Consider the following 18,959-nt stretch of genomic DNA (forward strand, 5'->3'; position numbering starts at 1 on the left):
TAAATATTTAATTTTGTATTCTTTAAAAAGGCGTAGCTATTAGCAATATTTAAAGATCAACAAGAACAAATTAAAGAATATTATTAATATTATTAATACAAGGCTTTTATGGCGCACAATTTGACACCTTTTACATAATTTTATAGCATTTTATCTTAAATATTTTTTGTCGGCATATATATTTTGAATGAAAAAGAAATAAAATAAAAAAATCTAAAGACTGTTGAGTTATAGACGAAAACACGTTTGATTTCAAATAAAAGAAACCAAATGTTTCTCTCTCGTTAGATCAAGGTGCATCCTCTATTTTAACTTTTAATTTTGAAAATTTCAGAAAATTCAAAATCTTTTGGATACTACTTTTTGTAATTCTGAGCATCCATAAACCTTTTCATATGAGGTCCCTAGGAATGGATCGTTTACACTTTTTTAAAAAAAATCGTTTCGTTTTGAAAATGAAAGAAAAAGCTAAAAACTAAACGTTAGTTATTAAAAAACGATTGATTTTGTCGTTTTCAAAAACGATTGTTTTTCGTTTTTGAAAGTTCAAATCGATTGATGCATTTTCAAATACAATCGTTTTTTTTCCAAAAACGAAAAAATCGTTTTTAGAAATCTAGATAAAACTATCGTTTTTCTAACGTTTTAAATCGATTAACAACCCTAGGTCCCACACAAAATTTGGTCCCAATCAGTTTAGTCGTTCTGACTTTTATTGAATACAAACACCCTGACAGACAATCAAAGTATTTATATTGATGAAATTAATTGATTTTGTATTTAGGATGCCTGCCAGTCGTAGTTCTCTTTACATACAAGTACAGGGAGCTCAAGGTAAATAACGAGGACGGATCCAATGTATTACTTATGAAGCTTATAAACAAATCTTGTTGCTTTTTGACAATTGGTCATAACTTACATACTATAGATACAAAAGGGAATGTGGGTGGATAATTTAAAACCCAATCAGCTCTATTTATTAAAGGGACTGTAAACATAATCTATATAAAGAGAGGAATATCTGAGTCCCAAAGCATAGTATCCACTAAACCTTTAAGTTACAATCAAGAAGATATCGCCGTTTTTTTTTAACATTATAAATATTATATTGTGATAATTTCCTACATTGTCTTTACAGCATTATTCCGTAAGTTAATTTTACAGAGATACCGCAATTAAAAATAATCAATTTGACTTGAAAGTACGTCTATAATCTCTCTAAAGAAATTAGATTTGGTTAGATAATTGTTTTTTAAGTTTTTTCAAACATTCAGTTTAAAATTTTCTCATTTGCAATTACCAACACTTGAGGAATCCATTTAAAAACTTATTTAATATAAAAAAGGAAATAAAGTTGTTTCTAAAAGGCTAAACTTTCCACAAAAGGAAAAAAATTATAAAGTTTCCAAAGTTTGTAGCCTTGATGTTATTTTCATTAATTATTAGTGTTGCCCTAACTATGAAGGGGTGGTTGTAGGGAAAAAAAAACATTTAAAAGTCTCAATTTCAGCATGACAGTTTCCAAATTATTGTAGTTAAAATGAATAGAACATTATCTTTCTCTGACAAACAAAAGCAAAATTTATAGAAATAAGTTACAGAGTATAAGAATATAAAATGTATTTATAATATTTATATAATATATATATTTACATTGAACATTTTCTTATTATTGTATTTTTATACTATCTTCATAAAATAAGTCTAAAACATTTGTTTACATGGTGTTTCATGTTTGACATTCATCAGCAGCATATGTTGCGGGATTAAAAAAAATACATTTGCACAAATTTTAACTAAATGAAATGGGTTAAAAATACAAATGTAAAGTTACAGTATAGTATGTATATATATAGATAAATATATTTTTAGGACTATTTTCCACTTAAAGGAGTAATATTTCGATTGGTGTTGACTGTTGATGCATATTCAATAACACTAAAAGTAATAAAGTGCCACATAGATCCAGACAGTTTGAAAAATTTCCAATTAATTGTCAATCTCACTGGCCTTGAAGTGTCCCAATACCATGATCCATGATTTCCTCTGTTCCTAGTTTCAATTTACAAGAAGGAATTTGCTAATCTGATATATTTGTACATGATAGTGTGACAGCTTGAATATCTTTTGCCTTTCTCCCCCCAAATTTTCTGAAAAATTTTGAAAAATTTTGTTCGAATTTTGGAAAATTCTTGAAAATGGTTACTGAAAATTTTGCAAAAATGATCCAATTTTTCGTTTTTTAATTTATTATCAAATCTGACTTAAGGAAAATTTGGAAACTCGATAGCCTATTTCTACGAAAGAATGCAAATACTTCATTCGCAAAATACCCACTTTTGCTTGGGGAATAATTTTAACTAAATAAAAACAATAATAATGTTCACTAATGAAACTTAAGCACAATAACACAGCTAATGATGTAATTCTTTTTTGGTCTCCATGTTTTACCTTTTCTTGGGTTTGGGAATAATATTTCTTTTAGATATTATCATATTTCTCATTTGTAAAATTTCAGTTCTTTATTCATTTTTTTCTTCAAATATTGAAATGCGTTTTTATAATTTTCTTGATTTAAAAAATTAATATTGAAATTATTAAGCTTAAATTTTGTATTTATTTAGAGGGAAAAAATTTAAGATAGTGCTGTAAACCTTATTTCAAGGGACACTCAATGATAAAATTATCTTGACTAAGGTTTTTAGAATGCCGTTGCCTCTCTTAGAATCACAACAGGCCCGTAACCAAGATTTTTCCAGGGGGGGTGCAAAGAAGCGCGCTGCAGGCGAAATTTTTTTTTGCTTTTTTAAAAGCAATGCTTGGTTTTTTTTACGGTGGTATATGGTTTTATTAATTACATTGTCAATGTACGCTATAAAGAATAACCTTTATAACAAGTGTATTTAAGCTTTTAAGGGTTACATTTTAGTATCTGAAACTTTTCAGTTTACATATACAATATGCATTAAAAATAAATGAATGGTACTTTAGCTTAAGGAAAAAATTCATTATTTAAAATCAAGGCTTCTTCTTGTCCCTCGGCCTCATCTTGATATTATGAAGATGAATAAAAAATAAAATTTCTAATATTTTGTTTAAAAGAGTTTATTTATTGACATTGAGACATTCTTAGTGAATTTTTGAGTACTCAAAAAAAAACCTTCTACTTTGACTAAAAATGACAAATATCCTCGCTTAAAATAATATTTTTGAAACTCCCAAAAATGGCTATTATATTCCAAAATAAATGGATGAATTTTTCCCTTTCAACCAACTGTTCAAACTTTAAAAAATGTTTTACTTTGTATAAGTTCTTGATTTCAGAGATGTCAAGTTTGACATCTCTGTGAATGTTGAGCATAGCCAAGCCACTTAGCCTTAGATTTTAGAAAATTATGAGTTACAATTTCTTTTATATGGGACGGGGGGGGGGTGCAAATTCGTCATTGCACCTTTTTCAGAAAAAAAGGGGTGCAGCCCCCCCTGGTTACGGGCCTGAATCACGAGGACAGTTCCTTTACGTGTATTCGTTTACATAATAATATCTTGAAAAATAAAGCTGTATCCTTTATATTTGCATTGAATAACGGACTATAACAATAAAGTGGTGCACAGTATATACTACAAATAATTCTAATGCTGAAGAAGATTTTCTGTGGTTAGATGCATAGATAATCTGGATTAATTAAATCATTCTTGGAAATTTGAATTAGAAATGGAATAAACTGTGGATAAGCCTCATCTTTTAGAAACAGATAAAGTTCGGCAGAATATTATTTTTAAGGGATTCGTTTTTTATTACTGATTATTACTGCCTAAATCATTAGTCCATGTCAAAATCTTCATTTTTACGTCTTTTTCAAAATTTGAAGCATTTTAAAACATTTCAACTATTTATTAAATTGTATTTTCAAAATAAATTTAGCGTCTGTTCATTGTGAACTAATAGAAATTACAGTTTGGGAAATAACAAATTGGTAACATAACATCATATAATTCAAATGAATATAATATTATATTAATTTTAATAACAATGATTTCCTTTTTGAAAGTTTTAGGCAAATCTAAATGTACATTTTTATTTCTTAAATGTTCTAGGTTGTAAAAGCTGCAAGTCCTGTTCTTCTTAGGATCATTATTCTTGGAGCTTTCTTCATTTATAGCACGGTAAGGTTTAATATCTTTATTTATAGCAGGGTCAGGTTTAGTAATATGTTTATTTATGGGACGGTAAGGTTTTATATGTTTATTTATAGCAGGGTCAGGTTTAATAATATGTTTATTTATAGCATGGTAAGGTTAAATATGTTTATTTATAGCACGGTAAGGTTTAATATGTTTATTTATAGCACGGTAAGGTTTAATATCTTTATTTATAGCAGGATCAAGTTTAATAATATGTTTATTTGTAGCACGGTGAGGTTTAATATGTTTATGTATATCAAAGTAAGGTTTTATATGTTTATTTATAGCATACTAAGGTTTAATATGCTCATTTATGGTAGGGTTTGTTGTATACGTTTATTTATAGCATGGTAAGGTTTAATATGTTTATTTATTGCACAGTAGAGTCAATAAAGCATGGGGAATTAAAAGACTTTGAAGAAAAAGTGGTTTGTCCGATTCAATATCAACATATTATGAGTTTAAAAAAGTTTTGAAAAAAAACATTAAAAAGTTTGTTTTCTATGATTCCCCAAAAAATAAAGACATACTTTCAAGATAAAAACAAATTTTCTTCGGAGAAAATAGCCATTTCTGACCAATTAAAGGCATGGTACCATTGTGAACCATTCAAGAACATATTTTAACAATGGGATATCAATTTATCAGATGCACTTTAGATGTAAATTGACTAATACTAAGGTTAAGTGACAATTGCTTCTTGTAAATCTTTTTATTCTATTCAATCTATATTTTGATAAATCATTTATATTTTCATCAGTTCTTATACACGATACGTTTATTTGTATTGATTTTCGCTTTTACATTTTTCCTTTTATTCCTTTTTTAAGTTATTTTATAATTCTAAAACTTTAGGACGCTTCGTGTCTAATGCCCATCTTCTATTTCAACTGTGAGCGGCTTTAAGCTTTTAGCATCTTCTCTTTGCATGAACAGTATTTTTTTTAAGTTTGCGGATTTCATAATATTTTTTTGCGCTTTTTCAAAATTTTACAAAAATAAAAAACTTTTAAACACAAATTTTTGAAGTTTTGATCATTCATAAATCGAAACCTTCCCTGGGGTCACATGATCTCCAAAACAAAATTTGGTCCCAATCGGTTCAGCTGTTTTGACGTTTATTGGATACAAACAAACAGACAAGCTAAATTTATATAAAGATTTTGTCTGTCTTCCATTTTACCAACATTACATTAACTTTTCTTATAATTAATAATCTCAAGACACATTCTCATATTTTCTTCTGATTTCTTTTTCTATTTTTGTCACACCCTTCATACTTAACTTTATTATAAAAATGCTTTCAAGTAGCTTAAACCCACTACTCTTTGAACTTTTGCTAGCTTTGTAATTTAACTTTCTATGCTATCATTTTTTCTGCGTACTTCATAAAACTAAATAAACTTGAAGATTTTTATTCTAGATTCTCTTTTTTATGTTACTCTTTCTTTTGATATATTCTTTATCTGACTAAAATTCTTCCATCCTTTGTGTTTGCAAATCTTTTGGAAAATTAGAAAAGTCCATTATGAAAAGCGATCAATTTGGAATTTTTAAGGCTCGAAGCAAAATCCTTTTAAGATGTGAAATGAAAGTTTTGAAAAGATGGATGTCGGATCCATAAAGTTTATTTCAACCATAGATTTAACAGATAGAACACGAGTAAAGGTATAAAGACCGGTCAATATGCACAAATGTGCAGTAGTAAAGGGAGATGAAAAAGAAAAAATTATATTCTTTTATCTTACCATGTTCAAGGATAAACTGACCTAAAATTATATATTTTTATGTTACCATGTTCAAAGATAAACTGACCTAAAATGATATATTTTTATGTTACCATGTTCAAGGATAAACTGACCTAAAATTATATATTTTTATGTTACCATGTTCAAGGATAAACTGACCTAAAAGAAACTGCCTCAAACACTGATACTAAAATCCCGATATCTTTGCAACACAACTTTGCAGACTATCAATAGTTTGAAATACTAAAGGTTTAAGCGATTAGGTTACAAAGATAAAGGGATTCAAAACGTTTTTTTAGCGCTCTCTTTGTTATTCATGGTTTTTAGCGAGTGCAACATATTACAAATAAGTTTGTAATAAGCAAACATAATCCCAAAAAAAACAATTATTAAAAAACTAAAAAGTTAATTTAACTTTATATAAAGCTAAAAGTTATGAAGTTAAAAATATTTATAAATCTTTTATTTTTTTTTATCTAAGATCAACAAAAAAGCGTTTTGATACTACAATCATACTGTTTACTCTGCTGGAATTTGATTTTTTTTATATTATAGAAATAATACCAATATATTTATTCAGAGAAAAAATGGCAATTTTTTCTTTTCTAATTAAAACATTTATTTTTTTTAATGCAAAGTTAAATAAAATAAAATAACCAAAAAACATAATATTTATCAACATTTAAAGGATTAACACAATTAAAAAAATTAGATCTTTCTGAAACTTTTGGACACAACTACTTTGTAAAAACTAATAGTAGAATATTTTTAAAATTTGGTTAGGTTAGTGTCGGTCGTCTTCTTCGTTGTTTTCGCAGAATCGCACATCGCAAAAATTAATTCTCATTCTCAGATCTTGCTTCAAAAATAAATTTAGAATTAGAATTAAAGTTGTGATTTTTACAAAATATAATGTTGCTGGTTTTCTCCAATTTTGAATCTGATCTTAATCAAATATTAATCAGGCCGGTAAAGTGAGCAAGGCCCAAAAAAAACCTTGGTTTTATGGGGCCAAAAAAATGCAAACCAAACATTGCAATCTGTTTTAAGATAAAGTTTATCCACAACGATATTAAAGTTATGCATTTCTACCGGCAAATTACTAAAAAAAAACAAGTTTTTGGTGAGAGATATGCTTAAAAGACCTAAAATATTTTTGAATTATAGAAAATTCGTCATTCTGTGGCTTTTTCACTAAACCAATTGAGGCGTCTGGATTCGCGTTTCCCAATGCCTCATCTTTATATTATTCTATTTTTATTATTATATGGAAAATACTACTTTATGTATAAAAATAGGTTTGTTAATCGTTTTTTTAATAGGATCATTAAACGATCGTTTTTTGTTTCGTTTGTAAAAAAGGCCCGCTTGTTTTGAACTTTTAGAAAACGAGTAACGATCGTTTTTGAAAACGATCGTCTTTATAATAACGATAAGCGACTGTTCTTTATACGATCGTTTTTAAAAAAACGATCGTTTTTTTAAAAAAAAGATAGTTTTCGAAAAATTGTCATCGATAAATATGTTAACGAAGGGTCGTCGATTACGATCGTTAACGAAACAAAGAACTTTATAACAACGGTCGTTATAAAAACAATAACTTTTTAGGAAAAAAATGTTATTGATAAATATGCAACTTTATCGAATGTCGTCTTTAATGCAGGTGAAAGGTTGTGTGGGAGTTAAAACTTCTTGATATTTTCTTTTAAACTACTAAATGATAAGTACTGATACCCTTCAGTTCTGTTTCCTCTTTCCTCTTCTCTTCGTTAACGATTGTTAACGATCGTTTTTAACCCTATTCCTGCTGGGGGGGGGGGGACAATTTGACCCCCCCTGTAGTTTTTTTACATAACTCAAAAAGTGTTGGTCTGAGGCTGTTGAAATTTTCTGACTTTTCTTACATACCCAAAGCCCTCCCTTTAGGCCTAAAACCGGGCTTTAATACTAACTTGCCTGAGTCCTCAGGCACACTGCCTGAATGACTGCTTTTTCCTGTAACTAACTAAATCTTTGTTTTGACCCACTTCCACTTGTCAGATTTTGATAAAATTTAGCTTTTTGGAAAGCCTTTGACACAAGGAAACGAATTGCACAAGTTTTGCGAAAAAAATTGCAAAATTTTTGCAAACAACCTGTCTAAGGAAATTTGCATATTTTTAGTTTTTCCTGCTTAAAAATCAGGTTATTTAAAATTTTGAAAATTTTTTTGCATATTTGAAATGGCATGGTCAAGGGCTTTTCAAAAATGTATAATTTTTCATTTTTTGGACAAATTTTTTTTGCAAACATTTTTACTATATAACTGGATTTTGCGATAAAAAAATCAATTTTTGCGATTTTGCAATTTTTTTGCAAATTCTAAAAGTAGAGCACAAGAGCTTTCCAATGATGTATCATTTGTCATATTTGGACATCAACCATGGGATTTAGAGGGGGGGGGGTCAAATTGACCCCCCCCCCCAGCATATCCTGGGTTTCAAGTACCCCAGCAGAGATAGGGTTAAAAAACGACCACTTTTTAAAAATCTATTTTTTAAACGAACATTATTCGTTTTTTTTTCGTTGTCGTTTTCATCGCAAAACGATCGTTTTTCAAAAAGATATATAGATGACAAAAAATCGAAATTGAGATTATGAATTTGCTCCAGACAACATTGTTACAGTTTTTTTTAACTCATGCCGTTTTTTATTCAAAAACATTTCCATAGAAAATACGCATGCAAATGTTAGCTATACTGATTTTGTAATACAATAATGAAATCTTGGAGCACGATTATTTGCTATCAACTCACTTCCTCACTAGCCTTACTTGATATCCCCTCACTTGTTATCAACTCACTTGCTATCAACTCACTTGCTATCAACTCACTTGCTATCAACTCACTTGCTATCAACTCACTTGCTATCAACTCACTTGCTATCATTTCACTTACTATCTGTTTCACTTGCTATCTGTTTCACTTGCTCTCAGCCTCACTTGCTATCCGGCCTCAACTGCTATCGACATACTTGCTATCAGGTCAATTTGCTATCAGGCCTCACTTGCTATAAAAAATTTGCTCTCCAGTCTCAACTGCTATCAATGCTCATCTGCTATCCAAAACTAGTTACTATCCAAATACGTTGCAATCAAAATAGTAGTTGTGTTTCTAAATAAGTTGCTATTAAAACCAGTTCTTAGTTTATATTACGAAACCAGTTTATATATGGTTGTTCAAATAATATCAATTTATAAAATGAAAAAGGGAGTGCATTAATAATACAATCTATTATATTCAATTTAAATAATCACTCAATCATCTTTGAAAAAACGAACAATGTTGTTCATATAAATACCCAAAGGCATGTTATCATATGATTCAAGCATTTCCTTAAAGTCTGCTTGCAACAAAACGAGCCGACTCCATGCCCACGCAAAGTTTGCCAGAGACTGAAGAATTCCAAATTTTGAGAAATTTTTCCATTTTTTTGCGGAATTTTAGAAAAAAAACTATTTAAAGTAATGATTGAGAGCAAGGCGAAAATTTGATAGCAAATGATGATTGATAGCAAAATTGTTGATTGCAACTGAGGATTCATAGCAAATTGGCCTGATAGCAAGTGAGGCTTGATAGCAAGTGTGTAGATAGCAGTTGAGGCCGGATAGCAAATGAGGCTTGATAGCAAATGAATGTGATAGCAACTGAGTTGATAGCAAATGAGTTTGATAGCAAGTGAGTTGATAGAAAGTGAGGGGATAGCAAGTGAGGCTGATAGCAAGTGAGTTGATAGCAAGTGAGTTGATAGCAAATGATCGTGCTCCGAAATCTTCAATCAAAATACAATTCAAAATACAATAAACAAGAATGATTTAAATGAAAAATAATCTTTTTACCAAATACAAGGAAAATTGGGAATTTTATTGAAACAAAGTTCGAAAACATCTGTAGTAACAGTTTAATTATTTACTGAAAATAGTTCAAACTCTCAAATATATACTCATTTAACTAAAATAATGTACTAGTTGAGGTAGAGAAATATATACTCATTTAACTAATATAATGTACTAGTTGAGGTAGAGAAATATATACTCATTTAACTAATATAATGTACTAGTTGAGGTAGAGAAATATATACTCATTTAACTAATATAATGTACTAGTTGAGGTAGAGAAATATATACTCATTTAACTAATATAATGTACTAGTTGAGGTAGAGAAATATATACTCATTTAACTAATATAATGTACTAGTTGAGGTAGAGAAATATATACTCATTTAACTAATATAATGTACTAGTTGAGGTAGAGAAATATATACTCATTTAACTAATATAATGTACTAGTTGAGGTAGAGAAATATATACTCATTTAACTAATATAATGTACTAGTTGAGGTAGAGAAATATATACTCATTTAACTAATATAATGTACTAGTTGAGGTAGAGAAATATATACTCATTTAACTAATATAATGTACTAGTTGAGGTAGAGAAATATATACTCATTTAACTAATATAATGTACTAGTTGAGGTAGAGAAATATATACTCATTTAACTAATATAATGTACTAGTTGAGGTAGAGAAATATATACTCATTTAACTAATATAATGTACTAGTTGAGGTAGAGAAATATATACTCATTTAACTANTTCTAAAAAAAGGGATAAAAGTTAAATTGACGAAATATTTGGAAAATAACTGTAAAATTAAAGGAAAGGGATCAGGGAGAATACAAGTACTTTAAAGCTGAAAATATCATTAATAATTTGAGCCAACAAGTTGGTATAAAAATGTAATTGGTAGGTTAGGGCGTACATTTTGAGAGATAAATGAAAATAAGGCTGCTATCAAGAATTGGGGGTTTAAAATAAGAAAATAAACATTATGCCAGTAAGTGAAACAGAGTAGGATTGATTATATATTGTTCGAACAGTCATACACTAAGATATAGTTGGTTTTCAAGGACTGTAGAAGAGAAGGATAGATTATTCGTGATTGTTGGTTTTCAAGGACTATAGAATAGAAGGATAGATTATTCGTGATTGTTGGTTTTCAAGGACTATAGAAGAGAAGGATAGATTACTTGTGATTGTTGGTTTTCAAGGGCTATATAAGAGAAGGATAAATTATTCATGATTGTTGGTTTTCAAGGACTATTGAAGAGAAGGATAGATTATTCATGATTGTTGGTTTTCAAGGACTATTGAAGAGAAGGATAGATTATTCATGATTGCTGGTTTTCGAGGACTATAGAAGAGAAGGATAGATTATTTGTGATTGTTGGTTTTCAAGGACTATAGAAGAGAAGGATATATTATTCATGATTGTTGATTTTCAAGGACTATAGAATAGAAGGATAGATTATTCATGATTGTTGGTTTTCAAGGACTATAGAAGAGAAGGATAGATTATTTGTGATTGTTGGTTTTCAAGGACTATAGAAGAGAAGGATAGATTATTTGTGATTGTTGTTAGTTTTCAAGGACTTTATAAGAGAAGGATAGTTTATTTGTGATTGTTGGTTTTAAAGGACAATAAAAGAGAAGGATAGATTATTCGTAATAGTTGGTTTTCAAGAACTATAGAAGAGAAGGATGGACTATTTATAATAGATGGTGATCAGGATGGATTCTGTATTGCAGTTCTCTATAGTGATATATTACGATAAATGTATTTGGTTATCAAGGACTATGGAAGATAAGGATAAATTATTAATTATTCTTAAATTATACAGGAGGAATGGCTTTCAAGATCTTTAGAATAGAAGGATTAACAATTTTTTATTTCTAGTTTTGAATTTTACAAATTGGATTCAGTTGATGCACAAAAATTCTGATTTCCTTTATCTTCTTCTCTTCTAACTTCTTCCGTTTTTCCTTCTGTTAATTGTCCCTGATTCTGATAATTTTGAAAAAAAAGATGAAAATTTGTTGAAACCAGTATTTTTTGGGACACTCTGCTCATTTCAATTATTTGAGTGAATTCTGTTTTGCAGTATTGTTGAATCTTCAGTTTTGACAATACCACCATTCTTTAAGGACTGATGAGGATATGAAATATGTCGAAATTAATTTCCAAACCTGAGTTTTTCTACCTGTGAGAGTGAAACCCTTTTTTTTGCCAGTTTGGACAATTTACCTTTAGTTTTCTTTTTTCCCAACAGGGAATGTCTGACCTTGCACACAGTTGATCAGGTTCAAGGTGAAATAAAAAGGGTTTGAGTTTTGTGTCCAAATCCTATTTCAGCCTAATGGTCTTAAAGATGGATCTGACAACATTCACCCACTAGAAATCAATTACAAATGTTGTTTGTGACAAATAGGAGTTGGAAAGGAATTGAGTCTTTGCCACAAACTCTGCTTTTCTAAACCCTATATCTTTGGATTCCAATGTCGTAGACCTTAGATATTTCAAACTATGAATTCTGTTAGATAAATTAAAATAAGTTTGAAATATCAAAGATGTACTACATTGGGTTCCAAAGATAAAGGGATTTTAAATTGAGAGTTTGTGACAAAGACTCAATTCCTTTGGAAAAAGTAGGAAGAGGGTATCGAGGGACTCCCCTAAGAAGGGAATCCTGTTTTTCTCCTGGATTTATACTCTTTCCGAGTTCTGTGGCATTTTGGGGTTACCCATATTGGGTTTGCACAGCATTACAAAATGCGAATTTGTTGGATTTGTGGCTCAGAACGTGCGACTTTCGACGGTAGTCCCTTCTTTATAGTTGCCTGAGTATCGCACCTGGTAGAGTAAAAAACGGCATTATATTGTATGGTCACCAACCTCTCAGGATTCTTCTTTCTATGTTTTTATTTTCCTTGTTTCTAGTGAGATTTTTTGTGAACAGCGCTCCCCAGCTGAATCCTCTATTTGGCTATTTAGAGTGGAGCACTGAATTTTTTTGACCTAACCAAGCTGATGCCGGCCCGCAACTGAAAAGAAAAGAAAATGAAATATATTTTTTCTTTTCTGTAATTAGAAATGTTATTTAAGAATTGAAAACTATTTAATCCTTCTTTATTTTTAAAGAAACAGGACAGTACTCTGTAATCAAGTTAAAAAAAATATTTTTAACTTTATAATTTCTTTATTTTATTTTTGACAATGTTGTTTCAAAACAAGGAATGACTGATTATTATCTTTATATCATAATAAAAAATTATGCATATTTTCCTTTTTATTCATGACGTAAAGTTTTAGAACTAAAAAGTACTTTTATAAAAGTTTACATTCTTATTATAAAGTATATTCTGTGTCTTCCTAATAATTGTTGGTTAGCATTATATAGTTTTTTCAAAAGTTGAAAAAATATACAATTGTTTAAAATTTTATTTCATGGTTTTTATGTTTGATTCTCCACGTGAAAACTTTGATTCAGCAATTAATAATTAATTTCTCAGCTTTAATCGAAACTAAAGTCTCCTGGACCTAATTTAATTAACTACTAGAGTGGTCGCTGAATAACCTACCGCCGCTGCGGGTTCAAACTCAAACTCATTGATTGAAGACCTCCAGAATCTTTAACTTTGAATCTGTAATTCAGAATTTGAACCCACGGTAGATAGTTCAGCGACCTCTACACTGAGCTCTAGTTAAATCACTTCTCTTAAACTTGAACCGACACACATAGCTCAAAGAAGTGGTTCTGCATGAGTCAACTATGTTTTGCTGTTCATTAGTTTTTGTCCCTGGAAGGTTGGATAGATAAATATTCTCAATTAAGATAAAAATTAGAATATAAAGAGGATTAATTAGGCTTCAGTCATTGAAAGAGTAATTAATCCAACTGTGCACGTGGCATGAAAAATCTGGAACTTCAAATAAGCTCGATATCCTAACATCCGGGAATACAAACTCCGGAAATACAAACTCCGGAAATAGAAAATCCGGAACTTCAAACTTCTAAAATTCAAATTCCGGAAATAAACGCTCCAGAAATACAAACTCGAAGGAAATAAAAACGTCGGAAAATTCAAACTCCAGAAATGCAAACAACAGAAATACAAACTCAGGAAATACAAACGTCTGAAATTCAAACTCCGTAAATACAAACAACAGAAATACAAACTCCAAAAATATACTAACCAGAAATACATACTTCAAAAATGTAAACTCCAGAAATCCAAACTCCGGATATACAAAATCCGGATATACAAACTCCGTAAAAACACACTCTATCATCAATACAAACTTCTGAAATTCAAACTCCGGAAATACAAACTTCTGGAATTCAAACTCCGGAAATACATGCTACATAAATACACTTTTCAGAAATACACGGTCCTGAAATAAAAACTCCGGAAATACCAACTTATATCTAAAAATTCAAAATGAAATTCAAATAAAATTTCTCAATTTGAATAAAGGGAATCTCCAACTTTTCCAAATAAACTTCTTTCCCAGATCTTGAAAAAATGCATCCCTTCAAAGTTTTGAAGTGAGCTTTGACCTTTGTTATTCCCAAAATTAATCACATTTTGTGACCATAAACTGGGTTTTTAGATCTGAAACTTGTTTCCAGATTCACTTGATCGATGAAGTGCAATTAACAAAATATTTGAAAGGTTTTTTTTCTTTCGGTTCAGTTGTGTCCTTGCCATGGAGGTGACTTAATTCAAACAGAGCTGATACATATGTTCTAATTCTGCAATTCTGCAATTCTACAAGTAAATATTTGTATTTCTAGACTATTGTCCTGTATCCTCGACCCAACATGTTGACTTGCACTCTCAGAATCTGGTTGAGAGAGATAGGGTTTGCACTCTCATACGGAGCACTCATGCTCAAAACCTGGAGGTTAGTATACATTAAACCTGTAATAGTGGGTAGTAAACCTTTAACCTGTAATAGTGGGTAGTAAACCTTAAACCTGTAATAGTTGGTAGTAAACCTTAAGTAATAGTGGGTAGTAAACCTTAAACCTGTAATAGTTGGTAGTAAACCTTAACCTGTAATAGTGGGTAGTAAACCTTAAACCTGTAATAGTTGGTAGTAAACCTTAAGCCTGTAATATTGGGTAGTAAACATGAAACCTGTAAAAGTGAGTAGTAAACCTTAAACCTGTAATAGTTGGTAGTAAACCTTAAACCTCTAATAGTTGGTAGTAAACCTTGAACCTTTAATAGTGGGTAGTGAACCTGAAACCTGTAATAGTGGGTAGTAAGCCTTAAATCTGTAATAGTCGGTAGTAAACCTGAAACCTGTAATGGTGGGTAGTAATTCTTAAATATGTAATAGTCGGTAGTAAACCTTAAACCTGTAATAGTTGGTAGTAAACCTTAGACCTGTAATAGTTGGAAGTAAACCTTAAACCTGTAATAGTGGGTAGTGAACCTTAAATCTTAAACCTTAAACCTGTAATAGTTTGTAGCAAACATTAAAACTGTAAAATTCGGTAGTAAACCTGAAACTTATAATATGAACCTTGATTTTGTAAAATCCCTGCTATGGTTTTGACCAATGAATATCCAAAAGAAATAGCTTTAATCCAAAAGATATGAACAAATACTCGATCCTAAGATTTCCAATTCTGTATAATTTTGTTTAATCTCATAATAATAAAAAAGTGTAGATAAATATGGAATAGGCCAGAGCCTAGAGATGGGCATTGTTTTAGTCAACGAATGAAATTTTTGATAACGAATAACATTCACCGTGAACGATGGTGTCGTTTAGAAAAAAAAGTAGTTTTTCCTGAACGAACGATATTTGAATTACACACTTTTGTACAAACTAGCGTATATTTTACTGAACAACAGATTTTTAAAACTAACATATTCAATTTATTTGAACGATTGAAAACATAGTAATTGGTAGTTGACGAACAATAAACGAAAGAAATGGAAAAAAGGCAAACGTTTCCATCTCTAAGCCTGACAATAATCATTTTATTAATCTTATTGTATTACCAGGATCAGTGTGATATTCCGGGTTCGATCGGCTAAAGCTGTGAAGATTACTGACATGGATCTAATCAAGAGACTGGGGATTATTGTTGGTATATTCGTTCTTCTTCTTCTTATCCGAACTCTAGTTTCTCCACCAGAAGGTTAGTTTTCTTCTCTTGTATCTTCATATATAAGCTAGTAAATTAGTTAATCTTTTATATATATAATCTCCTAAACTGGTGGATTAGTTAATCTCTTTTATCCTTGTATCTTCATCTATAAGCTAGTAAATTAGTTCATCTTTTATATCCTCTCCTAAACTAGTGGATTAGTTAATCTCTTAAATCCTTGTATCCTCTCTTAAACTAGTCGATTAGTTAAATCTCCTATATCCTTGTATCCTCTCTTAAACTAGTGGTATAGTTAATCTCCTATATCCTTGTATTCTCTCTTAAACTAGTGGATTAGTTAATCTCCTATATCCTTGTATCCTCTCTTAAACTAGTGGTATAGTTAATCTCCTATATCCTTGTATTCTCTCTTAAACTAGTGGATTAGTTAATCTCTTGTATCCTTGTATCCTCTCTTAAACTAGTGGTATAGTTAATCTCCTATATCCTTGTATTCTCTCAAAACTAGTGGATTAGTTAATCTCCTATATCCATGTATCCTCTCTTAAACTGCTGGATTAATTAATTTCTTGTAACCTCTCCTAAACTAATGGATTAGTTAATCTCTTTTACCTTAACTACTTAATCTTCTGTTTTAGTCATAATTGGACGAACAGCTGACGATTTGAAGGCCTTTTTGTGTCAGTCGGATTGGTGGGACCATTCCTTCACTATACGTAAGTATAAATCTTAAATAAATTTAAGAATGCTAAATGTATTTGATCGGTTTATATTCTGTAACGAGAAGTTTAACTGTTTCTATTCTAGCTAACATGTGCTTAAATGGTAAATCCATTTTGTGGTGGATTTTAGCACTTAACCTTCTCTTGGTTCAATCATTTTCATATTTAATATGGAAAAGTTATGATTAAAATCTGTGTGTAAGGCTAGGATATATATATATATATATTTGTTTGTTGGTTAGTCTGTTTTTGTGTCCCATATACCTTAACCTACTGGGTCTAATTTTTTGGTTTCTCCATATGACCGGAGGAACCCAAAGAAAGGTTGCAATTCAAATTGCTTTTGAAATCCATCAAAGCGAAAAGAAAATCCGAAAAATTAAAACGCAACATTTAAAATTATGACCAGGAAACGGTTTTGAAGCGTCCAAGAGTCCAGTAAATATGAATATATGCAAATATATGTATATATAAATATATATATATGAGCATGTATATTTATAGCTGACATTTGGCAGCATTGGATTAGGAATAATCAAGTTGGCAGAGCCAAGAACTGTGCAGGGGTTATTAAACTGTATATATATATATATAGACAATGTCATTACATACATTATATCATTGCAATAAATAATCTTGATAAATATATTGCTATGTTTTGTTTCTGTTTGTACCCATCCAATAAACGTCAAAACGACTTAGCCGATTAGACCCGAAGGAATGGAGTTTTTGCCACAAACTCTGATTTTCTAATTCTTATATCTTTGCATTACAATGCCGTAGACCTTAAATATTTCAAACTTTTGATAATGTTAGATCAAATAGTCTAAGCTTGAAATATCAAAGTTCAGAAAATTAGAAAATTTGAGTCTATGGCAAAAAATCAATTCCTTTGATCCAAGGAAAAATTTATGGCAATCGAAATAGGAAATTTTTGCCTAGAAAAATGTGAATTTTAAAAAATCTTAAAAATCTTTAATATGAACAAAAAAATCCGCAAACTTTTTGTGTAACGATGTACAAAGAAAAAATGGCGGCCAGAAAAGCAACATTTCTTTAAAATTAAATGTAAAAATTGCTTTGATAGTGCTATCTCAAGCCACCTTTGATGTAATGTAAATTTCCATTTTGTTTTCTTACTCTCATCTTGAATAACTTACTTGAATATTCTTTTTTTTAAAGAAAATGAAAAGGATCTTGTCAAGGAAAAGATGAAAATTTCGTCTAGGACTTTGAGGTTTATAAGAGGCTTATGGAACAAATCTTATATTTATGCATTTATACATTTTTAAACTTTTAGTAAATTTTCTAAAATCAGACATTAATAAAAACAGACATTTTTAATAAAAATAGACATTTTTAATAAAAATAGACATTTTTAATAAAAATAGACATTTTTAATAAAAACAGACATTTTTAATAAAAACAGACATTTTAAAACTTTTATAGTAAATTTTCTAAAAAGAGACATTTAGAGAGCGGATCGTTCCCATCATTTGGAATCGATATATAGCTTATTTGAAAGCTAGGCTTGTGTCCTTGTGTGGCATTTAGAGCGGATCGTTCATCATTTGGGATCTATATTATATTAGGATTATACTTTTCTATGTGATATTTATATTGTATAAATTCTAATCTTCGTGCAATAAATATTTGATTTGATTTGATATATAGCTTGTTGGAAAGCAAGGCTTGTGTCCCTGCGTGGCATTAAGAACGCTGAATCAATAGCTTCGCTTGTGTCCCTGTGTAGCATTTAGAGCCTGGAGTAATATCTTGTTGGATAGCTACGCTTGTGTCCCTGTGTGGCATTTAGAGGGTTGGACCTAGATACATACGTTTAGAAAATATTGCTATGGAGTAGGTGTTTACTACATATACTAACCATTCAGATTCTCTTTTACTAGACACTAACTATATAGATTCTCTTGTAATTTAGATACTAACTATCCAGATACACTTGTACTAGATACTAACTCTCCAGATACTCTTGTACTATATATACTAATTATCCAGATACACTTGTACTAGATACTAACTATCCAGATACACTTGTACTAGATGCAAATTATCCAGATACATTTGTACTAGATACTAACTATCCAGATACTCTTGTATTAGATGTTAACTATATAGATATTCTTGTACTATACTAACTATCCAGATACCCTTGTACTAGATACTAACTATCCAGATACTCTTGTACTAGATACTAACTATCCAGATACACTTGTACTAGATACTAACTATCCAGATACACTTGTACTAGATACTAACTATCCAGATACACTTGTA

General features: G+C 30.0%; 1 protein-coding gene across 1 annotated transcript in view; it reads left to right on the top strand.

Annotated features, from left to right (window-relative positions):
- The window catches only part of LOC111718377 (uncharacterized), a 79,762-nt gene that overhangs the window by 48,252 nt on the left and 12,551 nt on the right, over positions 1-18,959 (top strand). The window contains exons 14-18 of the mRNA XM_023493950.1: positions 785-834; positions 4,099-4,167; positions 14,611-14,720; positions 15,836-15,972; positions 16,581-16,658. Coding sequence (XP_023349718.1) covers positions 785-834; positions 4,099-4,167; positions 14,611-14,720; positions 15,836-15,972; positions 16,581-16,658 — 444 coding nt within the window. The remainder of the gene's footprint in view (positions 1-784; positions 835-4,098; positions 4,168-14,610; positions 14,721-15,835; positions 15,973-16,580; positions 16,659-18,959) is intronic.

The sequence above is a fragment of the Eurytemora carolleeae genome, unplaced genomic scaffold (genome assembly GCF_000591075.1).
Source record: "Eurytemora carolleeae unplaced genomic scaffold, Eaff_2.0 scaffold106, whole genome shotgun sequence".
NCBI lineage: Eukaryota > Metazoa > Arthropoda > Copepoda > Calanoida > Temoridae > Eurytemora > Eurytemora carolleeae.